At 39.0% G+C, this 23,070-nt stretch overlaps 1 protein-coding gene across 1 annotated transcript in view; it reads left to right on the top strand.

The window, feature by feature from the left end:
* The first annotated feature begins 11,073 nt into the window (after positions 1 to 11,073).
* LOC128611635 (SH3 and multiple ankyrin repeat domains protein 2-like) overlaps positions 11,074 to 23,070 on the top strand; it is a 42,438-nt gene continuing 30,441 nt past the window's right edge. The window contains exons 1-2 of the mRNA XM_053631309.1: positions 11,074 to 12,428; positions 14,772 to 14,896. Of these exons, the coding sequence (XP_053487284.1) occupies positions 12,242 to 12,428; positions 14,772 to 14,896 (312 nt within the window). The 5' untranslated portion in view covers positions 11,074 to 12,241. The remainder of the gene's footprint in view (positions 12,429 to 14,771; positions 14,897 to 23,070) is intronic.

Here is a 23,070-nt window from a genome sequence, read left to right on the forward strand (position 1 = left end):
AAATATATCTTTGTTAAATATAGGTATACAACAATTATTGGCACCCTTTTAGTCAATATTTTGTGCTACCTCCCTTTGCCAAGATAACAGCTCTGAGTCTTCTGCTATAATGCCTGATGAGAATACATGGCAAGGGATCTGAGACCATTGATCCATACAGAATCTCTCCAGATAATTCCCATTTCGAGGTCCACGCTGGTGGACTCTCGTCTTCAGTTCACCCCACAGGTTTTCTATGGGTTTCAAGTCAGGGGACTGGGATGGCCATGGCAGGACCTTGATTTTGTGGTCAGTAAGCCATTGTGGTGTTGATTTTGATGTATGTTTTGGATCATTGTCCTGCTGGAAGATCCAACCACGACCCATTTTAAGCTTTCTGGTAGAGACAGTCAGGTTTTAATTTAATATCTGTTGATATTTGATAGAGTGTGTGATGTCATGTATCCTAACAAAATGTCCAGGTCCTCTGGCAGAAAAACAGCCCCAAAACATTAAAGAGCCACCACCATATTTAACCGTGGGCATGAGGTACTTTTCCATATGGCTAACTCTCTGTCTGCGCCAAAACCACCTCTGGTATTTATTGCCAAAAAGCTCTATTTTGGTTTCATCTGACCATAGAACCCGATCTCATTTGAAGTTCCAGTAGGGTCTGGCAAACTGAAGATGCTTGAGTTTGTTTTTGTATGAGAGTAGAGGCTTTTTTTAAACCCTTCCAAACAACTTTGTTTTGTGACTGTGATGTAGATGAATCCGGATACCATTGCTGTGTGAGTGTGTGTGTGAATGGGTGAATGAGACACAGTGTAAAGCGCTTTGGATAAAAGCGCTATATAAGTGCAGACCATTTACCACTTATATGCCCCTGTGAAACAGGAACTCAACAATTTCCTGTTCCTAGTCCCAAAAAAATTTGTACCAAAATTTTTTAAATATCAATGGGAATATACTTAAAATATATTTTTCTCATATGAATTCATAGGGGTGCCAATAATTGTGCCACACACACACACACACACACACACACATGTGTATATATATATATATATATATATATATATATATATATATATATATATATATATGTATATGTTTGCAATTGTTTGATATCTATGAGAGCAGAGTATTTTTGAACAAAAGATCGAAAGGTTAAACAATAAAGACAATTTTTCACAGCCTTGTTTGCTCATATTTACCAAGGGTGCCAATATCAGTAGAGGACACTATTTTATTTTCAGTGTTTGAGTTTTATTTTCAATGTTTTACAGGGTTTCCAGGTACCGATACTCCTCTAGTATATAGACTATATTGATTTGTGTATCTACATAGTAAAAACAGTACCAATATTATGCATAATAAAGAGTCAGCAGTTCAACTGCACCAGCAGTTCAAGTGTATACAGTGTTATTGCTATGTTAGTATGTTAGATGTTGCTTTTTTATCCTATGGAGCTAAAAGCACAAAAACACTGATACGTAACGTCAATAAAAGGCCAACAGTCATCATATCATCACAAAAGGGGGGATAAGGGTGTCGAATCCCACACAGACTCCTGACAATTTATATGATCAGCATGGATCAACATGATCAATGCAAACGGTGCAGTTTGGAGCCTCTACCTGCCAAATGAAAATAAAATACTTGAAAACTGAGTCTCTGGAAGAGAGGAAGGAATTAAGAAAAGAGAGGAAGATTATATGTAAAGTGTGTGTCTATATGGTGTGTTTGTGACATTTTTCCTATTCGGTTGAATTGGATTTACGCAGTGATGTGTATTTGGTGTATGAGTTCTCATGAGATCTCTACAGCGCTGATAAAGGACAGTTGTTCGATAGTCGTGCAGAAAAGCTCTATGATTTCACATCCATAAATATGAAAACAGTGGCTATATGAAACGCTTACCACTAAACATGAGTGCTCCCACGAGACGAGTTCAGTTTATCTGAAGACAGGGTCAGCATTTCATTCCAGTCCCTGTTTCATTTACACCACCTCCACTGCATCATCTGTGTTACTATTGCACTGGGTCAGTACCTCTCCTTCCTTAAAGCTGCTGCTCTCTGGCTGCTCTCCAGCATTTCCCCCTTTAAAAGGCTTCCTTGTGGCTGTGCCGGGTCGATACGCCGTGCCCACTGAAATGAGCTGGTGATTTTTACCCCTGAAGAGGTTCCAGTTTCCAGGAAAGAGGCTATTCTCCATTGATTTGCTTCCTGACCAAAGACCATGTATTGTGGTTTTCCATGATTTTTACGAGTTCGTTTTCTGCAGAAATGACTGCTGGGACACCATGGCATATGGTGACATATGGACACTAATTTGTGAGCAGAAGGCATTTTTTCCTCCCCAGTGCCCTTTGATATAGCATCATACTATCATTACTGGAAGGCCGCATTGTGTGCAGTTTATTCCTTTTGGTATTTCTTTCTGTGCCACTGATGTTCAGCTCATTTCAAAATAACACATTATAATTTTAATTATGATGGTCAGTGGTATGCAAGGAATAAAACACTTGCGGGATGTTATAAGAAAATAATAAATGACAGGGTGGGGTGATACAGCCAGACACGATGTAGAGATAACGTGATCATTTTCCTATAATAATAACAACAATAATAATAATAATAGTTTAATAATATGCCAACACTTTTTTTTTCTATTTATTGGAAAATGGCACTGGAAAATGACATTCCATCCATGTACATTTCACCCATTTATAGTTACAGTCCCCTCCAAAACTATTGGAACGGCAAGGCCAATTTTTTTTTTTTTTCTACTGTAGTCTGACGACATTTGGGTTTGAGAGCAAAAGATGAATATGAGAAGAGAGTTTCAGCTTTTATTTCCTGGTTTGTATATGTAGACGTGTTAAACCACAAACCACATTTTGTATCAGACCACCCAATTTAAAGGCGAGCAAAAATACTGGAACATGTGACTGACAGGTGTTTCTTTTACCCAGGTGTGTCCTGTTAGAATGATTGTTTAAACAATAAATAGCTCTGAACATCTACTCTTGATGTTCAATTCAAACTGAACTCATATCTCTGGAATATTAGGTCATTGAGTTTTATCTAAATAAACGTGAAGCACGTGTCTTGTCTGTGCAGATGCCCGAGCAGACCGATCTGAGAGGCGGAAGCTCTTTCGACACTACACAGTGGGATCATATGACAGCTTTGATGCATCAAGGTGAGATTAAAGCTTTTTCTAATCCTCCTTAATATGTTTTCAGATATTCTTGCGTATCTCTAATAGCTTATAATCCTCAAAACCTAATTTCAAAGGACTGCATGTTCCTTAGTTAAAAATCTTAAAGGGTTTTTGAGTTCTTTATTAGTGTCAAGGTGTGTTGTTCCTCCTGACGTTCTGGACTTTTTAACTGGAGATTACTTCCAAGGCACACTTATAATTTACTTATAATTCTCATTCAGTAGTGTTTCAAACCTTCTGCCCTAACATTATTTTCTTTGTCGATCTATAAATGATTCATTACATTAGCACAGTGATTATAAGTTTTACAATCCTCCAAGGGCTTAACCATCAGGTTCCAGTACACTCTTAATTCCTCGTCATTTGACCTCGTTTAAAGCGTGTTTTGAAACTATTTAACCTGCAACCTTTAAAGTTCCTCTTCAAATATGAAATTTACATTCGCAGCAGTAATTCGTTTGTCATGTTACAATTAATTAACACCGAAAAGCTTCTCATAAAGCTGAGCGTAGAGAGGGTCAGGAAGCGATTATTCACGGCCCGTAGCACATCAAATGTCGTCTCATTAGCCGATTGGCCTTTCCGAACCATGTGAAGCAGCTCACAGGCATCTGGATAATTGATCAGAACATCGCTGTGCATTTACCGCTACATTAATTTCTCTTATGTCAGACATCACATGTGGTTATGTTACTTGAATCTCCCACAATAATGACATGAGTAATTAATTAATTGTCCATATGTATTCCAAATCCCCGATTTAAATGTGTTCCAGGGTTTCCGGATGCAGAAAATTGATCTATAATGTGACAAATCATGGAACATGACAACCCTTCCTGTAATCTGTTCACCAAATAAATAAAATAGAAATATATAGTTAGTCACTAATGTAACACATTTTGCCTTCTTATTCTTCTCTAGTAATAATAATAATAATAATAATAATAATAATAATAATAATAATAATAACAGGGCTACACTTAAGCCACCCAAAAAATTGCCATACAACATGTTTTCACAACAGAACACTACTAATCATCTTCTATAAAGTAAATATGTATGTAACAGGACTAAAGCTTAGCATTCGCCGTGTAATGTTAGGTGTGTTTGTTTTCATAATGTGACTGGGAATGGTGACTTTTCCATTGCACATTTCCGAGCCAGAGGTCGACTTGTTCCAAGTTCTTAAGAATAAGGGAATGCAGTATACCGTATAACTTGCCAGACTTGGTTTTTGGTCATGTTTTTTCAGTTGGAATTAAGCACGTGTTAATAAATTTTTTACGTAAGGAATAAAACATGATGAGGTGTGCGGTTAAAGGAAAATCATCAACGTCGGCATGGTGAGATATCACCATCACCACCCCAAAGTTGATCATTTTCCAACAAGAGCATGTAGTGAATTTTTTTAATACTCATACCACAGCCATTTGCCACAAATATTTCTTTATTAAAGAACGATCCATCATACTTTTTGTAGATGCATGTAATGTTTTGGAATATCCGTGAAACAAGTTAGTTCACAAGTTAGTTCATGTTATAGCACATATAAACACTTGTTCCCTCACCAGCCTCTCTTTTGAACTCTATCTTGAAGGTAATAAGACATAACTGCACCGTGTTTTGTTACTGAGAAAGCGCAACGTTTTTTGTCTTGAGGACTTTCCAGTGGCGGAAAACTGAAACTTACTGCTTGACCTTTAACTGTTACAAAGCTCTGACACTGGAGACTCCTTCCAAAAATGTTAAATAATCATCATTAATTACACACATTTTTTAAACCTATTTATGTGGAGCGTCCACCGTACAGTAAGTCCCAGTAGTTACTATAGAAACGATAAAATATTAGAATGAGCACATTAATATAAACCTGCTATTGGTCAGAGCTGCTATAGAAAATGAATGACGAATCAGAATCGAGAATTCAACAGTACTGTGATATAATGCATCCCCATTTCAGATTATTCTAGATTAGACTTTTCATTTTGTGGATTACTTGACACATGATCTCAGTTATCTGATCATTATGCCTAGACAGAATGATCACATGACAGATTACATGGATATTAATCCACTAAATGAAAAGCATCTTAGTGTTTGCACAATCATTTTTTATCAATTTCCGAGTATTTTCATCTGTCTAATCAATCGAACAAAGTCTATCCCCTTCATATCTATTATCATATCATCATATAATTTTCCCAATCCTCAGTCTTTGTTCTGTTCCACTCCATAGAAATCACAACACAACTGTTCACGTGTGATTTCGTTTTCTGAGAAGCTTTGCAGAGAGTGTGAAAGCGCTCATTGTCAGATGGCTGCTTATGTAAGCGGCCCGAATACTCGAGCCGCGGGTCAGCGTGGCTCAACACTGACACGATGATGGCGTCGAAAAATCTGCGCTGTGATGTAATCAAAGGTCATGTTCAGACAAATTCCAAGCATCATAATTTGAAACTGTACTTTAATTTTAAAGCATGCACGTGAATGAATTTAGTAAGAATTAGAGAAGTAGTGATATACTAGTGTTGCTGTACAGTGTGATGAGGGAATTTGAAATTGATATTAATGACAGTGAAGCATGCTTCTGTACGGTTTTTGGAGAATTGTTTTGGTTACCAAACCTCTTCGCATATCTGTTTCTCCAGCCAAATACTTGAACACTTGCTCTGCCTGTACAGAGTTATTTTTAATTTAAGATCACTCTTGTTGTACACAAATTTTGTAACATACTAAAAACAGTGTTTTGGGGCCTGTATGTCGATCATCCTGTGATTTATTTCCGTACCGTTTATCAGATGCATTAGTCAGTAGAATATATTATTTCACTCAAAGATTTATTCACCCTTCAGAAGGTCGAAGTAAACAGAATTACTGCATCATCACGCTGCAAAACACTGCCACTTTAATCATTGATTATTGCACAAGTGCAAAAAGTTTATCAGGCTCTGTGGACGCTAGAAGACGTTTTAAGAAAACTGTTATGCTACCGATCTTGTCTGTTTTTGTATAGGCCACTTTAAGGAGGAAAAAAAAATCCATAAGCGACAAGCTGAACTCCTACTCAGCACACACACACACACACACACACACACACACACACACACACACACACACACCTCTTGCTCTGAGCACGTTGTCATGGAGACACATAGAAGGAATCCATGGTGATGCATCACCATCTACTTCCTGTTGTTGGCTCCCGGATTTGCAGAGCATGAGGCAGGAAGTTTAAAAAATATTAGTAAGTTGAATTAAAAGGTATTGAGGTTTAGTAATAAATAGGCAAATATCATACATATGCAGGGCATCCTAGAAAGTAATAGGGTGATTCTTCTTCTTCTTCTTCCTCTTCTTCTTCTTCTTACTGTTGTTGTTGTTGTTGTTGTCGTTGTGCATCAATATTCATTCTTTTTTACTGCTAATTAATTATATTTTATATTTATTACGTGTTAAGAACTACGGTGAGCTGTAACTAAAATGTTACTTAAGTAACAAAGTAACTTGGTATTTGGACTTCACTGTTAACCATCAAGCTGGGAAATAATAATCCTGACTTCCTTGTCGGAGAACCTGAACACTTTATGGGTATTTATTATGGGAAGTATTTATAATGGGAATTGTTTAGTATTTAGAATGAGTATTGTTCTGCCAGGATTGTTGGCCTTGTCAAATGTTACTGAATGTAGCTATCAAATGGCTGACAGTTTAAAGGAAAAACCAATATCAAGTGTGTTAGTAAGGTTTGGGCCACCACAATACACCAGAACATCATCAATGTGCCTTGGCACTGATTCTACAAATCTCTGGAACTGTATTAGCACAATGGTCACAAAATATTCCTTCTTTGGTGTTTTGATGATGGTGATGGAGAGCGCTAAAAAAGTCATATACAAAAAGTCACTCTAAAATCTCCATCGGTAAATTAGTTCCTCTGGTAGCATTGTCAGTAGGAATGTTGATACCATCTTTGAGATCACAATGCATAAAAAGATGCCATGATGGTTTCCATGGACATTTGAGATGATCCTGGATTGGTCAGTCCATACAGGATTTCGCAGAGTTTTTTGTGATTGTTGCAGCCAAAACTGCTTGATTTTGCTGCGGCTCTTTTAAAAATTTGCAATGCAATTTGCAGTGTTTTTTGTGCTTTTTTTGCAGAAAGCGACTTGAATTGGCAAAATTGCAATTGCACGAAATTGTATTGCACGATCTTTCGCAGTGATGTTTGTTGGTAAATGAGACCTTTTAGCTGTACTATGTTCGACCCACATGAATCGAAGAGGGCTTTGGCTGAATATGCGTTGTGATGACATCACGTGATGGGTCTCGGCCCAAATCTGTGGAAGCTCTGTGGTACTTTAGAAGAATTGCAAGCTCCTCTGAATATTGCGGAGTTTCCTTGATTTTGCATTAATTTCTGCAATCTCAAAATTGCTAAATCTTGGAGGGACTGATTGGTGCTTTTGGTGGATAATAGGACTAGGGAAATTTATGAGAAAAGCTTAAAGGATATGAGCCTACTTCTAAGTATGAGAACATGAATATAATATGATGATGAGCATTCCAGGATGTTATTGGTCTTGAGCCATTGAAGGCCCTCTTACTGGGCAGCATTTAAACTGAGCCTTTCCAGACATTGAATACGGAGACACACCATCACATGACAACTTTTTCTTATTCACTATTGCTTGTTGTATACCTACGCACCTAATAGATATAAACTAGTGGCAGCTGGGTTTTTTTTTTTTTTTTTTGGTGGCTGAACAGAACCGGAGTCCTGTTTGCTAAATGACACAAGTTAGTGAGTATAAGTTGTTAATTTGTATTTGGTTTGATTAGTTTTATTTTAACCACATAACAACTTCTGATTGTCTATGAATAGAAATACCACTGCAAACTTGCTACAAGACAAACAATATAATTTATTCCACCATACTTGTAGAAAGTTTCATGGAATTCTGGTCAGATGAAGAAAATTATGGCATTGTCCACACTGAGGATGTATACTGGCCTCAATTCTAAGGCCTTCTGAATGGGAATATATGTGTGTTGTAATTTAATTACATTGAAATTGTAGTCTATGGATTACATTTGTAGGGTTTCAATTTTATAACAATCCAGTGTAGACAATTCTATTACATTTTTGGTGGCAGAATCCATGTCAAATTCAGATTCAAAATTTCTAAATAGCACGGAATTGGCTCATTAGCAGAAATGGTGGTCATCACATCTGTGCTCCATTTGCTTTACCTATGTCCCTGGATGTAGTGTTGTGAAAATTTGAATCTGAATTTGAATTATTATACAATTTGAAATTTGAAACTAGAGGTGGGCGATATTGACAAAAATACCATATCCTGATTTTCAAAGTCATTTCTCTTATACATGATATGTTCCATGATATGCAGTAGCGTTGCATTAAAATAAAAGAAAAAAAAGAGAGATAAATGATTTATATAATATCTACAAAAATAATCTCTTATTATTTTTCCATTTCAAAATGTATATTTAGAATTTTTTAAAAATATGTATATTTAACAGAGAAGTCCAGACTAACAAATCTGAAAAACATTTTTAAACAATAAGCATACAATTTTAACATTAAATCAGCTGCATTAAAGTAACTTAAAGATATTATGATAGCCATATCTCAGAAAAGTGTATTGTGAGCTAGTTTATCATGGTTTCAATATTATATCATCATATCACCCAGCTCTATTGAAACCTTCCACAAAAATTCAATCCATGGAATACAATTTCAATTTGAGATAATTGAACTAAAAACATTCAATTACAAATTTAAATAAAGAGATTTAAAACATTCTGATTTGTTTGTTTTAAATTCATTTTGTAGTGGCACATTTCTCATTTCCCTAAGAAGTGCACAAAGTGCTGCAAACCTCTGCCTTCCAATTGAAACACATACTGATAGTCTTACATTCGTTCCTTTGTTGGGGTACTTCCACTGACTCAAGTGGATCTAAATGGCACTATGCATACACCAAGGTACGGTACTAGCCAAATGACCCCATGATACAAAAAACAGCTTGTATTTCTAACATCATAGGGACATTTGATCCCTGCAAAGTGCTAAATACATGCCAAGAAAAACACACAGGAACACACCCTGCTCCCAAGCCGATCTTGTAGCTATGGTAACCATGCATCATTCTGCAGGAGTCAGCTCATTCTTCCTGCATTTCTATGAAAACTCATTTTACAGTTTGTCAGCGTATATTTTGTCAGAAACATCAAAAGCTTTGATTGGCATGCAGTCAGTCTTTTATCTGTGAATCAAGTGAGGTGTCAATGCAATTCTCAGCACACATGAAGCCTAGTTCTAGGCCAAAAGAATCATTATAGTCCACGTTTATGCTCAATCTGTGTTTTAATCTGTCCAGTGTAGGTTATGGAATATATTTCTCTGTATTTATAGATACACAGGTAGAATTAATTCAACACTAGAGTTTATGCACTATGCACAGTATTTACAGAACTTTGAAAACTAAAGATAATATTGGCCCCTGTGTTTAGCTCCTATTGACACTAAGCCAGGAGTGTGGATCATATCACACTGGACTAAGGAAGAAAAAGTCCATACAGGATTTCTCAGTTTTTTTGTGATTGTTGCCACCAAATCTGCTCGATGTTACTGCGGGTATTTTCAAAATTTGTGATGCAATTTGCAGTTTTTTGTGCTTTATTGTGGAAAACTACTCAAATTGGTGAAATTGCAATGGCATAAAAGTCTCTGCAACTGTATTAGCACGATGGTCACAGTTCTTCCATAAAATATTCCCCTTGTTGGTGTTTTGATGATGGTGATGGAGAGCGCTGTATAAAAAAGTCACTCTAAAATCTCCATCTGTAAGTTAGTTCCTCTGGTAGCATTGTCAGTAGAAATGATGATACCATCTTTGAGATCACAATACACAAAAAGGTGCCATGATGGTTTCCATGGATATTTGAGCAGACAAGTGGATCCTGGATTGGTCAATATTTCGTGGAGTTTTTTTTTGTGATTGATGCAGCCAAAACTGCTTGATTTTGCTATGGGTATTTTCAAAATCTGCAATGCAATTTTCAATTTTTTTGTGCCTTTTTGCTGAAAACTACTTAAATTGGCAAAATTGCAATTGCATGAAATTGTATTGTCTTTCGCAGTGATGTTTGTTGGTAAATGAAACCTTTTAGCTGTACTCATGTTGGCCGCACATTAATCAAAGAGGGCTTTGGCGGAATGCGTGTTGTGATGACGTCACATGGCGGGTTGTGTGAATATTGCGGAGTTTCCTTGATTTAGCATTCATATCTGCGATCGCAAAATCACAGAATCCTGGAGGGACTGAAGAAAGTTCGAAATTAGCATTAATTGTACGCATCGGGTGCTATGAGATGAATTTTTGCAAGTCAAAAGACAAAAATAGTGTTAGGGCTGCAGAGGGAGGTTATACCCAGCAAACAGGGGACATCCCCTGAACGTCGTGAACGTCCACTTAGGTCCGCATTTGGTCTGGTTTATAATGTTTGCTGGCGGACGTTCCGAGGACGTCAGAGTCATAATGTAAAGCATAACATTACTGAATGTGTCCATTTCAGCGAAAGTCCCCTAAGCTTCCCGAATGGCCGCTGGACGTCCTGTGAACGTCCCTTTCAACGTCCATAGGTTCGTCAAGGGGACCCTACACGTGGACGTTTGTAGAGGCCATTTAGGGGACGTCCTGGGCACCTTTTTTTGTCAGCTGGGTAAAGATTTCTCAATTCACACCACATGTTTTTCCATCTGGGAAAGTATCATGGGTTTTCCATGGTTCTAATAGTATCTGCCTACAACTTCAAATTGTCAAATGTAGTCCAAATTTTAACTTGTTTGGATGGGGAACTTCCTAGAATTTATTGAAAACAGACTCATGAGGGTCCCTCACAAAAAAATGTAAAACATTTAGTAGTGTATTTCAAGGGTCATGCCACATGTAAGGAATAAAACACAAGGGTTATTAGGAAAATAATCAATTACAAGGTGGTATGATGCTATAGAGATGCCACACATCGTACTTATTATCAATGTATAATTACATTTAACATAGAACGTCCACAAAACGAGCTAATTACTGTTATCACTTACATTATAGCAGCTATAAAGAGTCTTTCCTTTTCTCTTAAAGCTAATACAAAAAAAATAAAAAATGTGCAGCTTGTTACTGAGAAACCATAAAATGCAACATCATCTGCCTGGAGGAACCTCTCAAGGGGCTTGGACTGAAAGAAATGTAACGTTTTCAAGAGATAGGAAGGCTTCTCATAGAGATTACATTAGCTCAGGTTTGCTCCTGAATGGACATGATTATGGGAAGTTACTCGGCAACGAGCGCGCGCGCTCTCTCCTCTCCCTCCCTCTCTCTTCTTTAAATGTCATTCTCTCCTTTCTCTCCTCCATACCACCACAGTTTCCTCCTTCTCTCTTCCCTTGCCCATCCCTCTCATTCCGTCTGCTTTCGTCAACATTTTATTTTCCTCTCATCTTTTTCCCGCTTCATGCCATGTCTCCTCATCCTTCACCACAGCGGTTGTATGTCTCGCGCTCCATCAGCCCCGCCCACTCCTGCCTTAAACTCGGCTCGCGAGCCTGACCATTAATAACAACCCTTTCCTAAAGCTGGGCGTCAGACTACAGGATTTTTTTTTTTTTCTTTTTCCCCCCGTCTGATTTTATACTAGATTTGACACATTTTGGTCTTAAATCGCTCCACCGGAGGCGCCATGCCGGTGGGAACAGGTTAACTGGTAGTTTTATTTATTTATTTATTTATTTATTATTTTTTAAGTCAAATCTGAAGCCTCGAGTTGTGATCGGCTCGCGCGGACCTGATCGGAGGCGGATCCGTTATTTTTTTGCGTCAACCATGTCGGTGAGTGTGAGATGGTAGTCAGCGACGCGAAACGGAAATCGGCTCGTATTTTCAATCGTTCTCGATTAAAAAAGAAAAAAAAAACCCTGTAGTGTGAGCCCAAAGCTTTAAGAGAAGTGATGATGAGGAGCTCGGGCATGATGAAGCCGCACTACTCGGTTGCCTTGGTGAGGATGACGGCCGCCTGCACTAACGGTCGCTGCGCGCGCAAATTTCTCCACAGTGACTGCGTCATCGACGAGAAGACTGTGGTCCTGCAGAAGAAGGATAACGAGGGCTTCGGCTTCGTGCTGAGAGGGGCAAAAGGTAAGGGAGACAAAAAAGAGCGCACCCTCCATGTTTTAACCCCCCCTCTGGTGCCTCATACCTGTATAACGGAAAGAGTTGACGCTGTGAAAAGTTGACGCGCGAAGCTCGCGATGAACTTCACGCGCAAGACTGAAATATAACGATAATAGAGTAGTAATGGCATTAGCATCTGCTATAGCCACGAGTCAGTCACTTCACAAAGTACATCCAAGACTTCTCATTTTAAACAACTAAACCTAACATGCGTAGAAGAATTCATTCTGTTATATGGATATTTAACACATAAAAATGGCCAAAGATCACATTTAATCCATTTATATCTGTCTATGAATATGCAGTTTGTAAACTCCCATCATGTCCTTCTGCCATCTTAATGAGAAAACTGGTATAAAGTTGAACAAACAATGCCAAATTCATACCAAAGAAGTCATAAGAAAAGGTACGAATGCTGACCTCTGACCCTAACCTTAACCTTAACCCTAACTCTCTCATCTTTTTATACAACTCAAGCCAATATTTAAAAGAAAAGAAATTCCACCCTGAAATATGCTAATACTGAATAATTTCTGACAGGTTTAGTAATTCTGGTGCTAGTTTGTTTGGTCGATGCTGTATTTCCATTATTCCCTTGAGAAGTTAGCGGTTATTTGTCTATCTGATATCACAGGGTGGAAGAGGGACATTGGTGGCACAGGTACAATGGCGATCCAATGGTGGAGAAAGAAATTCAGTGATCTGTTGAGCCCTTGAGCAAAGCTCTTATCCCTCAACTGCTTAGTATCCTGTCTTCTGTAACTGTGGATAAAAGTAACTTTGGATAAACATATCAGCCGAGTGTGGTAAATGTAACTTAGGGATGGGCGATATAGAGTTAAAACTACATCGTGATATTTCATGGTAACGATAAAAATGAGCGTATGAAAATAGTAACATTCAACACTATCTTTTTGGCCATAAGTCACATCATACATTCTTGGGAGCCATGCAAACACAAACATTAATCCAAAAAAGTCCTACTTAATCCTGACCATAATCAAACAATAAACTATACCAATTAAGTAGGCTAAAAAAATGAATAAGAATTTTATTCACAAATTAATATTCCAGTGAAAATGCAAACATCAATACTCGCAGGATTCATAATCTAACCGCAGGAGAAACAAATGGAAATGTTGTATCCGAACCACTTCCGGCATTCGGCATACTTGTTCTCGTTTTACATGTGAGATGCCCACGTTATCGCACGTAAACACGTCATCAACTGTATTGTCAATATCGCGGGATGACATATTCCTATAATGGCGAGGAATTGTACCAGTATATCATGGACGATACGATATGGCACAACCCTAATGTAAATGTTTATTTCTGGTCAGCAATGTAACGTTCTTTTGTGCGTTTGATAGCAGTCAGGTATGATAAAATTACTAACATGCTAGAAATGGCAGCAAAAGTATGTGTAATGTGTTTACAACAGTAGAAGGTTACACCGGCAAAGGGTTTTCAGTGCCGTCGCTTCACCGTGTGGAGGAACAGATGGTGTTGTAGTATGATTTAAGGGACGTCTAAAGGGTTGCAGGGTTGTGAAATCCAATCTATGTTTTTTGATGCAGCTGGACAAAATAGAGATGAGAACCACTAAAGTGAAAAGCTTGATCAGGTAAAAAAATAAAAACGGTAGAAAGGTAGATAATAATAGATGAAGTCATCGTTGAAGTAACTGTCCAATAATATATTGTGACTAACCGGGACACCTTAACATAATCACGTTTTTCATCTGGTTGGTGGACAATAATAAATGCTGGCGTCCACTGTATAAGCTGCTTACTGAACCCACTTGTCCACTGGGCAACTACGCATAAAGAAAATTACTGCCTTGTCACATAGCTTGTCTCAGGCACCTGGGCATGTGATTGTAAATCAGTGGTTCTCAAACTTTTTATAGCCAGGCACCAATGTAAAACTATCAAATAAACTCCACAAACTCCCTCATTGTGGATTTATTTCATGACCATTATTTGGGTTCTTTAAAAAAATATTTTTGCAACCATTTTGGAACTCTTCCTGAATTTTCCACGGATGGAAACCGCTCACATGTCTGATTTGACTTTGGTGTTTGGACCCCTCAATATAATAGCTTTGATAATATGCTGATAATGTGTGATTTTCACCACTGTAACAAAATGAAAATAAAATAAAATTGTGGAAACACTAGGTGTCCATTTTGAGAATTTCTGTTGTAAACCTCTGGAGCAGAGTGTCTCACGGTCCTTGTTCTGTCCCATAACGTACATCTCTCTGTTTTTTCCCCCCTCATTGTGCTCTCATGTGGATTTCCAGCTGACACCCCAATCGAGGAGTTCACCCCGACCCCAGCCTTCCCCGCCCTGCAGTACCTGGAGTCTGTGGATGAGGGCGGGGTAGCATGGCAGGCCGGATTGCGCACCGGAGACTTCCTTATCGAGGTGAGTAGAAAAGCCTGTGGTCCACACTGGGTGTGTTGCGGATTCACTTCTTGGCTTTAACTGGATTTAAAGGACCTCAGTATATGGCTTTTGAAGTGAGTTTGTCCGATCAGAAAACATTTATGTCAACATGAAAATGTTTATATGCTGTCTCAGAGTGGGGAAAGTCATGGTTACATCTTTAATGAGAGCACAGTGGTGCACACACTCACATACACTCACACACACAGGGAGCAGGCTGGTGATTCTGTAAGAGGCTGTGAAAGTGCATATTGGCTTTCCCAACAGGAAACCTCTTCCTTCCTTCCTTCCTTCCTTCCTTCCCAGTAGTGTGTGTGTGTGTGTGTGTGTGTGTGGTTGCAAGGAAAGTCAGATGGAAGCTGTCAATCTCAACATCATTGACACCTTTTGTTTTAATGGATCATTTTCAGTTGGTTTGATGACATAGGAATCATGAATGTGCTCTCGGTTAAGATGGAGGAGTGAAGGTGTTCAGCTTCATCAGTTTTCAGAACTGAGAAGTATGAATGTGTATGAGTACTCAAGTACCAGCAAGTGACGTCTTAGAAAGGTGTGAGGTCACAACAAGCTGCCAGAACCATTTCAGTGTACCTTATTATAGACTATACAAGTCTCTGTAACTATACTGTTGGAATGAGAGCTGTTCTTTCAAAAGGATTGTCCCATAGTTGGTGTTTTGATGATGGTGGTGGAGAGCGCTGTCGAACACGTCGCATAGGTGTTCACGTAGATTGAGATTTGCTGACTGTGATAGTCATAGCATACTGTAAGATTTGCATAATTAACATCCTTTTCAAAGCATTCAGTCAGCCCCCGAGCCCTGTGGAAACGGGCATACGAACAAATACACTAGCATACTAGTGTACTACCGTGTTAGCTTGAGACAGCAATGATTTGGTGAGCAGCAAGCAGGAACTGGAAAATTACCTGAAAGCCAAAATCCACATAATCTCCAAAATCTACTGTATAATCTGGATTTCTGTAAAGCTGCTTTGTGACAACGTCCCACCTTTTGCGGGTCCCACCAGTGAAAGCTTAGCCATGTTTCATTTTTGGTGCATTCCAATACACATAACTTTTGCTTCATTATATTCTAAATGGGTTTAATATTAAATGTTGGCATAAAAGTTGGAAGTATAGACTTGTACAGAATGTCTTTGTATGCTGATGCATTACAATTTCCCTTGACTGGAACTAAGAGATCCCAAACCTGTTCCAGCATCACAATGTCACTGTGCACAAAGCGAGCTCCATGAAGACATGGTCTGCCAAGGTTGGAGTGGAAGAACTCGAGTGGCCTGCACAGAGCCCTGACCTCAACCCCACTGAACATATTTGGGATGAAATAGAACACCGTCTGACCCCAGGCCTCCTCACCGAACATCAGTGTCTGACCTCAGTAATGCTCTTGTACCTGAATGATCACAAATCCCCATAGCCACGCTCCAAAATCTAGTGGAAAACCTTCTCAAAAGGGGACTAAAACTGGAATGTAATGTTCATAAAGCACATATGAGTGTTATGGTCATGTTCCCACACCGTGTCCATTTGGCCATACAGTGTATCAAATATCGTATTGAATTTGAAGCTGACATATCATCACACCGATATTTCCTACTGCATAACAGAGTCGCCAGTTTTCCCTTTAATTTGGCTCACGTCTGCAATCTAGCAACATATACAATCAAAAAAAAAAAAATCCGTTACCACACAATAAAACAAATCATTAAATGAGGACATCAATTTTGTGATTTGTGGTTACAGTGAATGTTTGGAACTTATTATTGTGTTCAGTAACTAAAGCACAACAGAGACTGGTCAGATAGCAGATGATCATTTCGGAGTCAGAGACTAGAGAGCTGGAGTTCCTTATTGCAGGAATGCTGACAAAATTGAGCAGTACAGTGCAGCATACGGTAGTTATATAACTCCACTACTAGCACAACACGCCATTACATCACTTTTATACACTGACTGTCGAGCCCATTTAAACATAAAACGCTCAAACTCAGTAATATCTGTCGCAATGCTGGAGTATTTGGGAGAACAGAACTGCTAATAACCAAAATGTTAGCCAAAGACTTGCTACTTTTACACAATTAGGCTATACAGAGTGATGGTGAGATCAAATCTCTTCCCTTTCCATGGATTCGAGTCCTCAAGATGTTAAAATGACCAGAATGCACATGGGGCTGCGTATCTTGGATCCACTTTCCTATTACCTGGTGGGTCTCTGAGCCTACTTTAGATGCAGAAATCATTTAATTACAGAGACGTTTTAGACGTGGCATTTTTGACCTGGTATTTTGAGCACTAGATTGAGGTCTCCTGTTTTTACGCCTGTAGAACTGACTCAGGCAGTGAAAGGAAGTTACATCTCAGTCAGTGTGAGATTACAGAAAAGCAGGCTAAAAAAAGGGAAGATCGGTGACGCTAAACACTCGCACTGTCGCTGTTTAAACTCGAGACGAGCTGCAGGGGGAATGAGCGTGAGGCGTTCTACGTCTTCATCTCTATCAGGAGAAACGTGTTCATCTGCATGCAGGATTCATGGACACACTGGTTTCGCGTCAGCTCCACAATCACGAGTGAGAGGATGGACTGCTTTGAAGTCAGAGCGTAGGGGGGAAGGGCACGAGAGTTGGGTGGCTGCAATGAGAGTAATTTATGAATTGTTTGATGCTAGTTTTTGTAGTTCGAAGACACTTTTGGAGAAGTAGGAACTGCATTTTGGTTGATGTGTCGTCACAGAGTTACAGCATCTCTGAAACCCAGATTACAGTTAATACTCGATTACCTTATTCAGCGAGTAATTAGAATCGCAAATGCTCTGTATTACCCAAACCAGGGGTCCAAGCACTTTTTTTAACTCAGGCATTAGGGATGGGCGATACGGACTTAAAACAATATCACGTCATTTTCTGGTGTTTATTGCGATAACGATATCAGTGACGATATAAATATAACACCATGCACCACTGTTTTTGGCTACAAGTGATAGCTGTGATCTTGAGAGCCTCAGAAACACAAACACTGATCTAAAAATAAAACTGATTTTCTGTAACCAAACCAGTTCCAGATTGTAGAGGTAGCTCCTCATTTAGCGATAAACTCCTCCTCAGCTTCACGTCCGCTTCCGCTCTGCACGTGAGCTGCGAATGGGTCACAGACGTCACACACAGAAATACGTCATCATCTAGGCGTTATCGTTATTATCGCAGGAAGACTAATTCTTATTGTGGGGAGAATTTCTACCGGTATATTGCAAATGATAAGATGTCGCCCATCCCTATCTGGCATGTGTCAATATTACTCTTTAGTAGCATACTAATTTTCTAGCCGTTTATGGCATCATCATGATATTGTTATTCTGAAAACTGCTCAATATTTATCTAAACTTATATCTGCCTCATTGGGAAGGATTTGTAAATAGGCTTGCAATGTTTGCTAGTGGAAACATGATTTAGAAATAGGTAAGATCCCCTTCAATCTCAGTCATATAGCAGTTTGCCAATGATGATTATCATCCTACATCATACATTGTAACCTCTGGTTAATGTTATTGAAAGTCAGTGAAACAAGTTTGTTACCTTTATCATCAGTGGACATTATGTCATAGCAGTCGTTCGCACATCATCCATCCCTCTGTTGTTTTTTTTTTCCTCTCTTTAAAGTTAAAGCGCACCTATTACAGTTTTGAAACGTGCCTAATTTTGTTTTAAAGGTTTCATACAATAGATTTACATGCAACCAAGGTCAAAAAACATAATTTAAACTGCAGCATTACCTCATACACCCAACACCCCCCCCCACCCCCCCGTAAAAAAAGACTTGTTAAATGATCCGTTCTAAAGGATTCCCTCTAAACTCCTCCTTTCAGAGCGCATACTCTGCTCTTATTGGTCAGATGTCCCAGGAAACGGCCACTACCATAACGAGTTTCAGCTCCGTCTGTTCGCAAACAGCCAGTGAAGACCAGAGGTGGGGCTTTTTAATCACAAACCTACGTAGGTTAGTACAGGAAGTAAGTGTGGAATTACTAACGACTCGTTTCAGCTGTTCAGAATCAGCTCCTTCTTTTGGGAGTCAGTGCGTTTACATGGACAACAATAATCCGATATTTACCCGAATAAGACAATACTCTGATTAAGAAACTACCATGTAAACAGCAATTTTTAATTACCTTAATCCAATTAAAGTCATACTCGAAGTAAACACAAATCGAATTAAGACATGTGGAGTATTCATGTTTTAGTCGCATTAGCGACGTGTATTTCAGACATGTAAACACCTTAATCACATTATTAACGTCATGTGAGAGTTTTCACTGCATTTTGCGACAGGACAAGAATACACACGGCAGTGCTCAACAGTTTTACGGCAAGCAAGAGCGCACGGCTGCGTCCCAAACCGCATACTTGCCTACTATAGGCCTGTAGTAGGAGAAATACATGTATCTCGGCTACTATATAGTAGGTAAGTACGCGTTTTGGAACGCAGCCCACGGCTTCAAGCAGTTGTCTATTTGCACGTACAGCATGACAAATAATTAACCGCACTGGAAGCGTTTGTAAAAATTTTAAATAAAAACACCCAAAACTGTATATGGTACCATAACGAAGACGAACTGTATGTTGATATGTGCAATTCTGGCGGGAACGTCGTGGCGGAGCGTGGCGCGGTGACGTAATGACGTGTGCTGCTAACTATGTTCTGTAACATGTAAAACAGGAACATGAAAGGAGTATTCTAAAAGCAACTCATGTAAACACCTTAATCACAATATTGTCTTATTCAGAATAAGGTCAATAATTAGATTACTGCTGTCCATGTAAACATAGTCAGTAACTCCGCTTGTCATGCGCTTTGATTTTTGAAACTTTGCAGACGTTTTTACATTCACAAACAGCTCTATAACACACTACATGAAAGGTAATATTTGAAAAACATAATCGGTGCACTTTAATAAAAGAGACAAAAGCAGCTTGTCATGTTACGGAGAATGTGCAACATACACTGTCCTGAAGACCACATTGGAAAAGTTACAGCTGTACCTCTCACTGTTGCAAAATGTTGACACTGGAGACTCCTTCCATAAATACATAAAAAAACATCTACTTACAGAAAACTTGACCGCATCAACAATTCCACGTTTTCTAAACAAAAAATGTGGAGCCTGTCCATGTGCCGGGTGTTATTGTAGAAACCATCACATCTTAGGATGAGTGCATTAATAGAAACCTGTCTTTGCCTCACAACTTGTGCTGATCTTATAGAAAACTGGTCAGGAAATTAACCAACACCTCCTGACCAATCAGAATTGAAATTCAACAGCGCTTTTGATTCTGTGGAAATAACCGCATTATTCACTGTGAAATATACCATAGAACAAAGCCAAACATTCCAGGAAAATATACTGATATGGCGTGAACAAAATCAAATTAATTCATTAATGCAGGTCTCTCTGTGACCCAACTGAGACAGGGGTGTAAATCTTTAGACATCAGTTACCCACCTCGCCTTCCTGCCACAACTACATTAGGTACCTAAAAAGCTCTGATTGGGAAAAAAGGAATGTGTGCTCACTTTAAATGTGTGACAGCAGCAGAGAGCCGGTAATAAAACAAAGACTATGCTAGCTGCAAGACAGGGAGTTCATTTGCAGATAAATATGTTTAGCTTTGTCCTCTTAAAAGGAATCCAATGATAATATTCGGGTCCATGCCTTCTCTCGTTTACACACACCGGACTTTGTAATATTGTAAGGTCGTTTATGTACAGTGGTGCTTGACTATCTGCATAAATAAGACCTAAAAGTCCTAAAAGTAGACAATGAATTAAACAAACTAGAAAAATATTATACTTTGTCATTGACTTATTGAGGAAAATGATCCAATATTACATATCCGTGAGTGGGAAAAGTATGTGAACCTTTACTTTCAGTGTCTGGTGTGACCCCCTTGTGCAGCAATAACCACAACTGTGGGTTTTTTTTGGAGAAAAGTGGTTTTCTCCTTGCAACCGTGCCATGCACACCATTGCTGTTCAGTGTTCTCCTGATGGTGGATCAATAAACATTAACATCACGCACTGTGACAGATGCCTTTAGTTGCTTAGAAGTTACCCTGGGTTCCTTTGTGACCTCGCGGACTATTACACGTCTTGCTCTTGGAGTGATCTTTGTTGGTCCCCACTCCTGGGGAGGGTAATAATGGTCTCGAATTTCCTCTATTTGTACACAATCTGTCTGACTGTGGATTGGTGGAGTCCAAACAATTTAGAGATGGTTTTGTTACCTTTTTCTAGGTCCTCAGAAATCTCTTTTGTTCGTGCCATGATACACTCCCACAAACATGTGTTGTGAAGATCAGACTGATCTGATCTGATTGTCTGACTCTAATTTCACTTTCAAATGAACTGCTAATCCTAGACGTTCACATACGTTTGGCACTCACAGATATGTAATATTGGATCATTTTCCTTAATAAATAAACGACCAAGTATAATATTTTGTGTCTCATTTGATTAATTGGGTTCTCTTTGTCTGCTTTTAGGACTTGTGTGAAAATCTGATGATGTTTTAGGTCATATTTATGCAGATATATATAGGAATTTCTAAAGGCTTCACAACATTCAAGCACCACTGTATGTCAAGGATTTGGTTTTATGTTTGGTAGTGTTTGTCTCCGCCTGGTCATTTCTCCACATGTGATGACCTGCCAAACCCACTTTAATCGCGTAATCAATGATATTGACCAGAGCTTCAGAGCCGTAACAGCTTCTGCGCTCGCTCACACTCTGATTGATGGAGGTGTCGGATGGAGCCTGTGCACGCCACGTCTCCGCTCGTCCTGCTGAAGCTGCCTGGATTAAAAGCCTCCAAACAGCGAGAAAGCTTCCCGTCAGTCTCCTGTTATGTTGCGCTCACTGTTTATGCGGCCAGAGAAGCCGTGCTTTTTGATCAAATGGAGCAGTTTGTGGTCCAATGTCTGTTCTTCAACAGTAACTTTCATGCTTCTCTAACAATCAGTGGTGGCCGGTTGTGACATTAGATGGGTGGCTAATACATGTACAAATGAAATTTGATCTTTGAAAGACCGCCCTGCTAGCCCATTTATACCAACACAGATGTTTTCCTTCAACAGGAATAGCAATTAGATTAGATGTATTTATCATGAAAAGCATAACGTGTTGCTAAACTGCTGAAACCAGCTGTGGGGTTGAGAAGTTGTTGTTGTTTTTTCTTCTTTATTAGGCTGTTAATAATGTGCGAGACTCAAGCCTCAGAGATTCTGTGCTTTATTTACTGTAATAAACATAACATGCGAATGTCTGTATTGGACGGTTGAAGTGTATAGAGCAGCGCTGTTGCTGTTAATCAATGTACCATTTATAGAAAGTGATCCCTCATGCATTAAACTTCAACACAATTTATTTGATCTCAGTTATTAATTAATGTTATTAATAATCTGATGCTATATTTTGACGTATTCTAATGCGTGATTGTTTCTATAGTTACAGCTCGGCCACAGGGACTTGATCACTGGATGTGCCACGTAATGATTAAAAAAACACGTTTAAAAAAGAAAAACACAATGGTTTTTTAATGATAATGAGTCTTTATTGGTCAAATATACAGTAGAGCAAAGTGAAATTGTTTTCTTCGCATACCCCAGCCTGTCAGGAAGCAGGGTCAGCCATGATACAGTGTCCCTGGAGCAGAGAGGGTTAAGGGCCTTGCTCAAGGGCCCAACAGTGGCAGCTTGGCAGTGCTGGGGCTTGAACCCCCGACCTTCTGACCAGTAACCCAGAGCCTTAACTGCCAAGCCACCACTGCCTTTGTAAAGTTTCCTAGCTTAAGCTTTTTTTTTTTTTTCATTGTGGTGATCCAAACTGCAAATTGCTGCCTTGTGATCCAGAAGTTGGAATGTTGTTCCTTGCATCGCTCAGTTCTTCCTCTCATGACTGCTTTATTATCTTCCCTTCCTCTTACTCGTTCCTCCCCTTAGTTTAGATTTGAAATATTGGATTCATTTCTCCTGTCTTACTTTCTCCTTCATATCAGTTTTGTTTTCAGAAGCCTAGATACTACATTTAGCAGACACCCTTATCCAGAGCAACTTTTTTTTTTTATCTCATTTATACAACTGAGC

The sequence above is a fragment of the Ictalurus furcatus genome, chromosome 8 (genome assembly GCF_023375685.1).
Source record: "Ictalurus furcatus strain D&B chromosome 8, Billie_1.0, whole genome shotgun sequence".
In the NCBI taxonomy this organism is placed as follows: domain Eukaryota; kingdom Metazoa; phylum Chordata; class Actinopteri; order Siluriformes; family Ictaluridae; genus Ictalurus; species Ictalurus furcatus.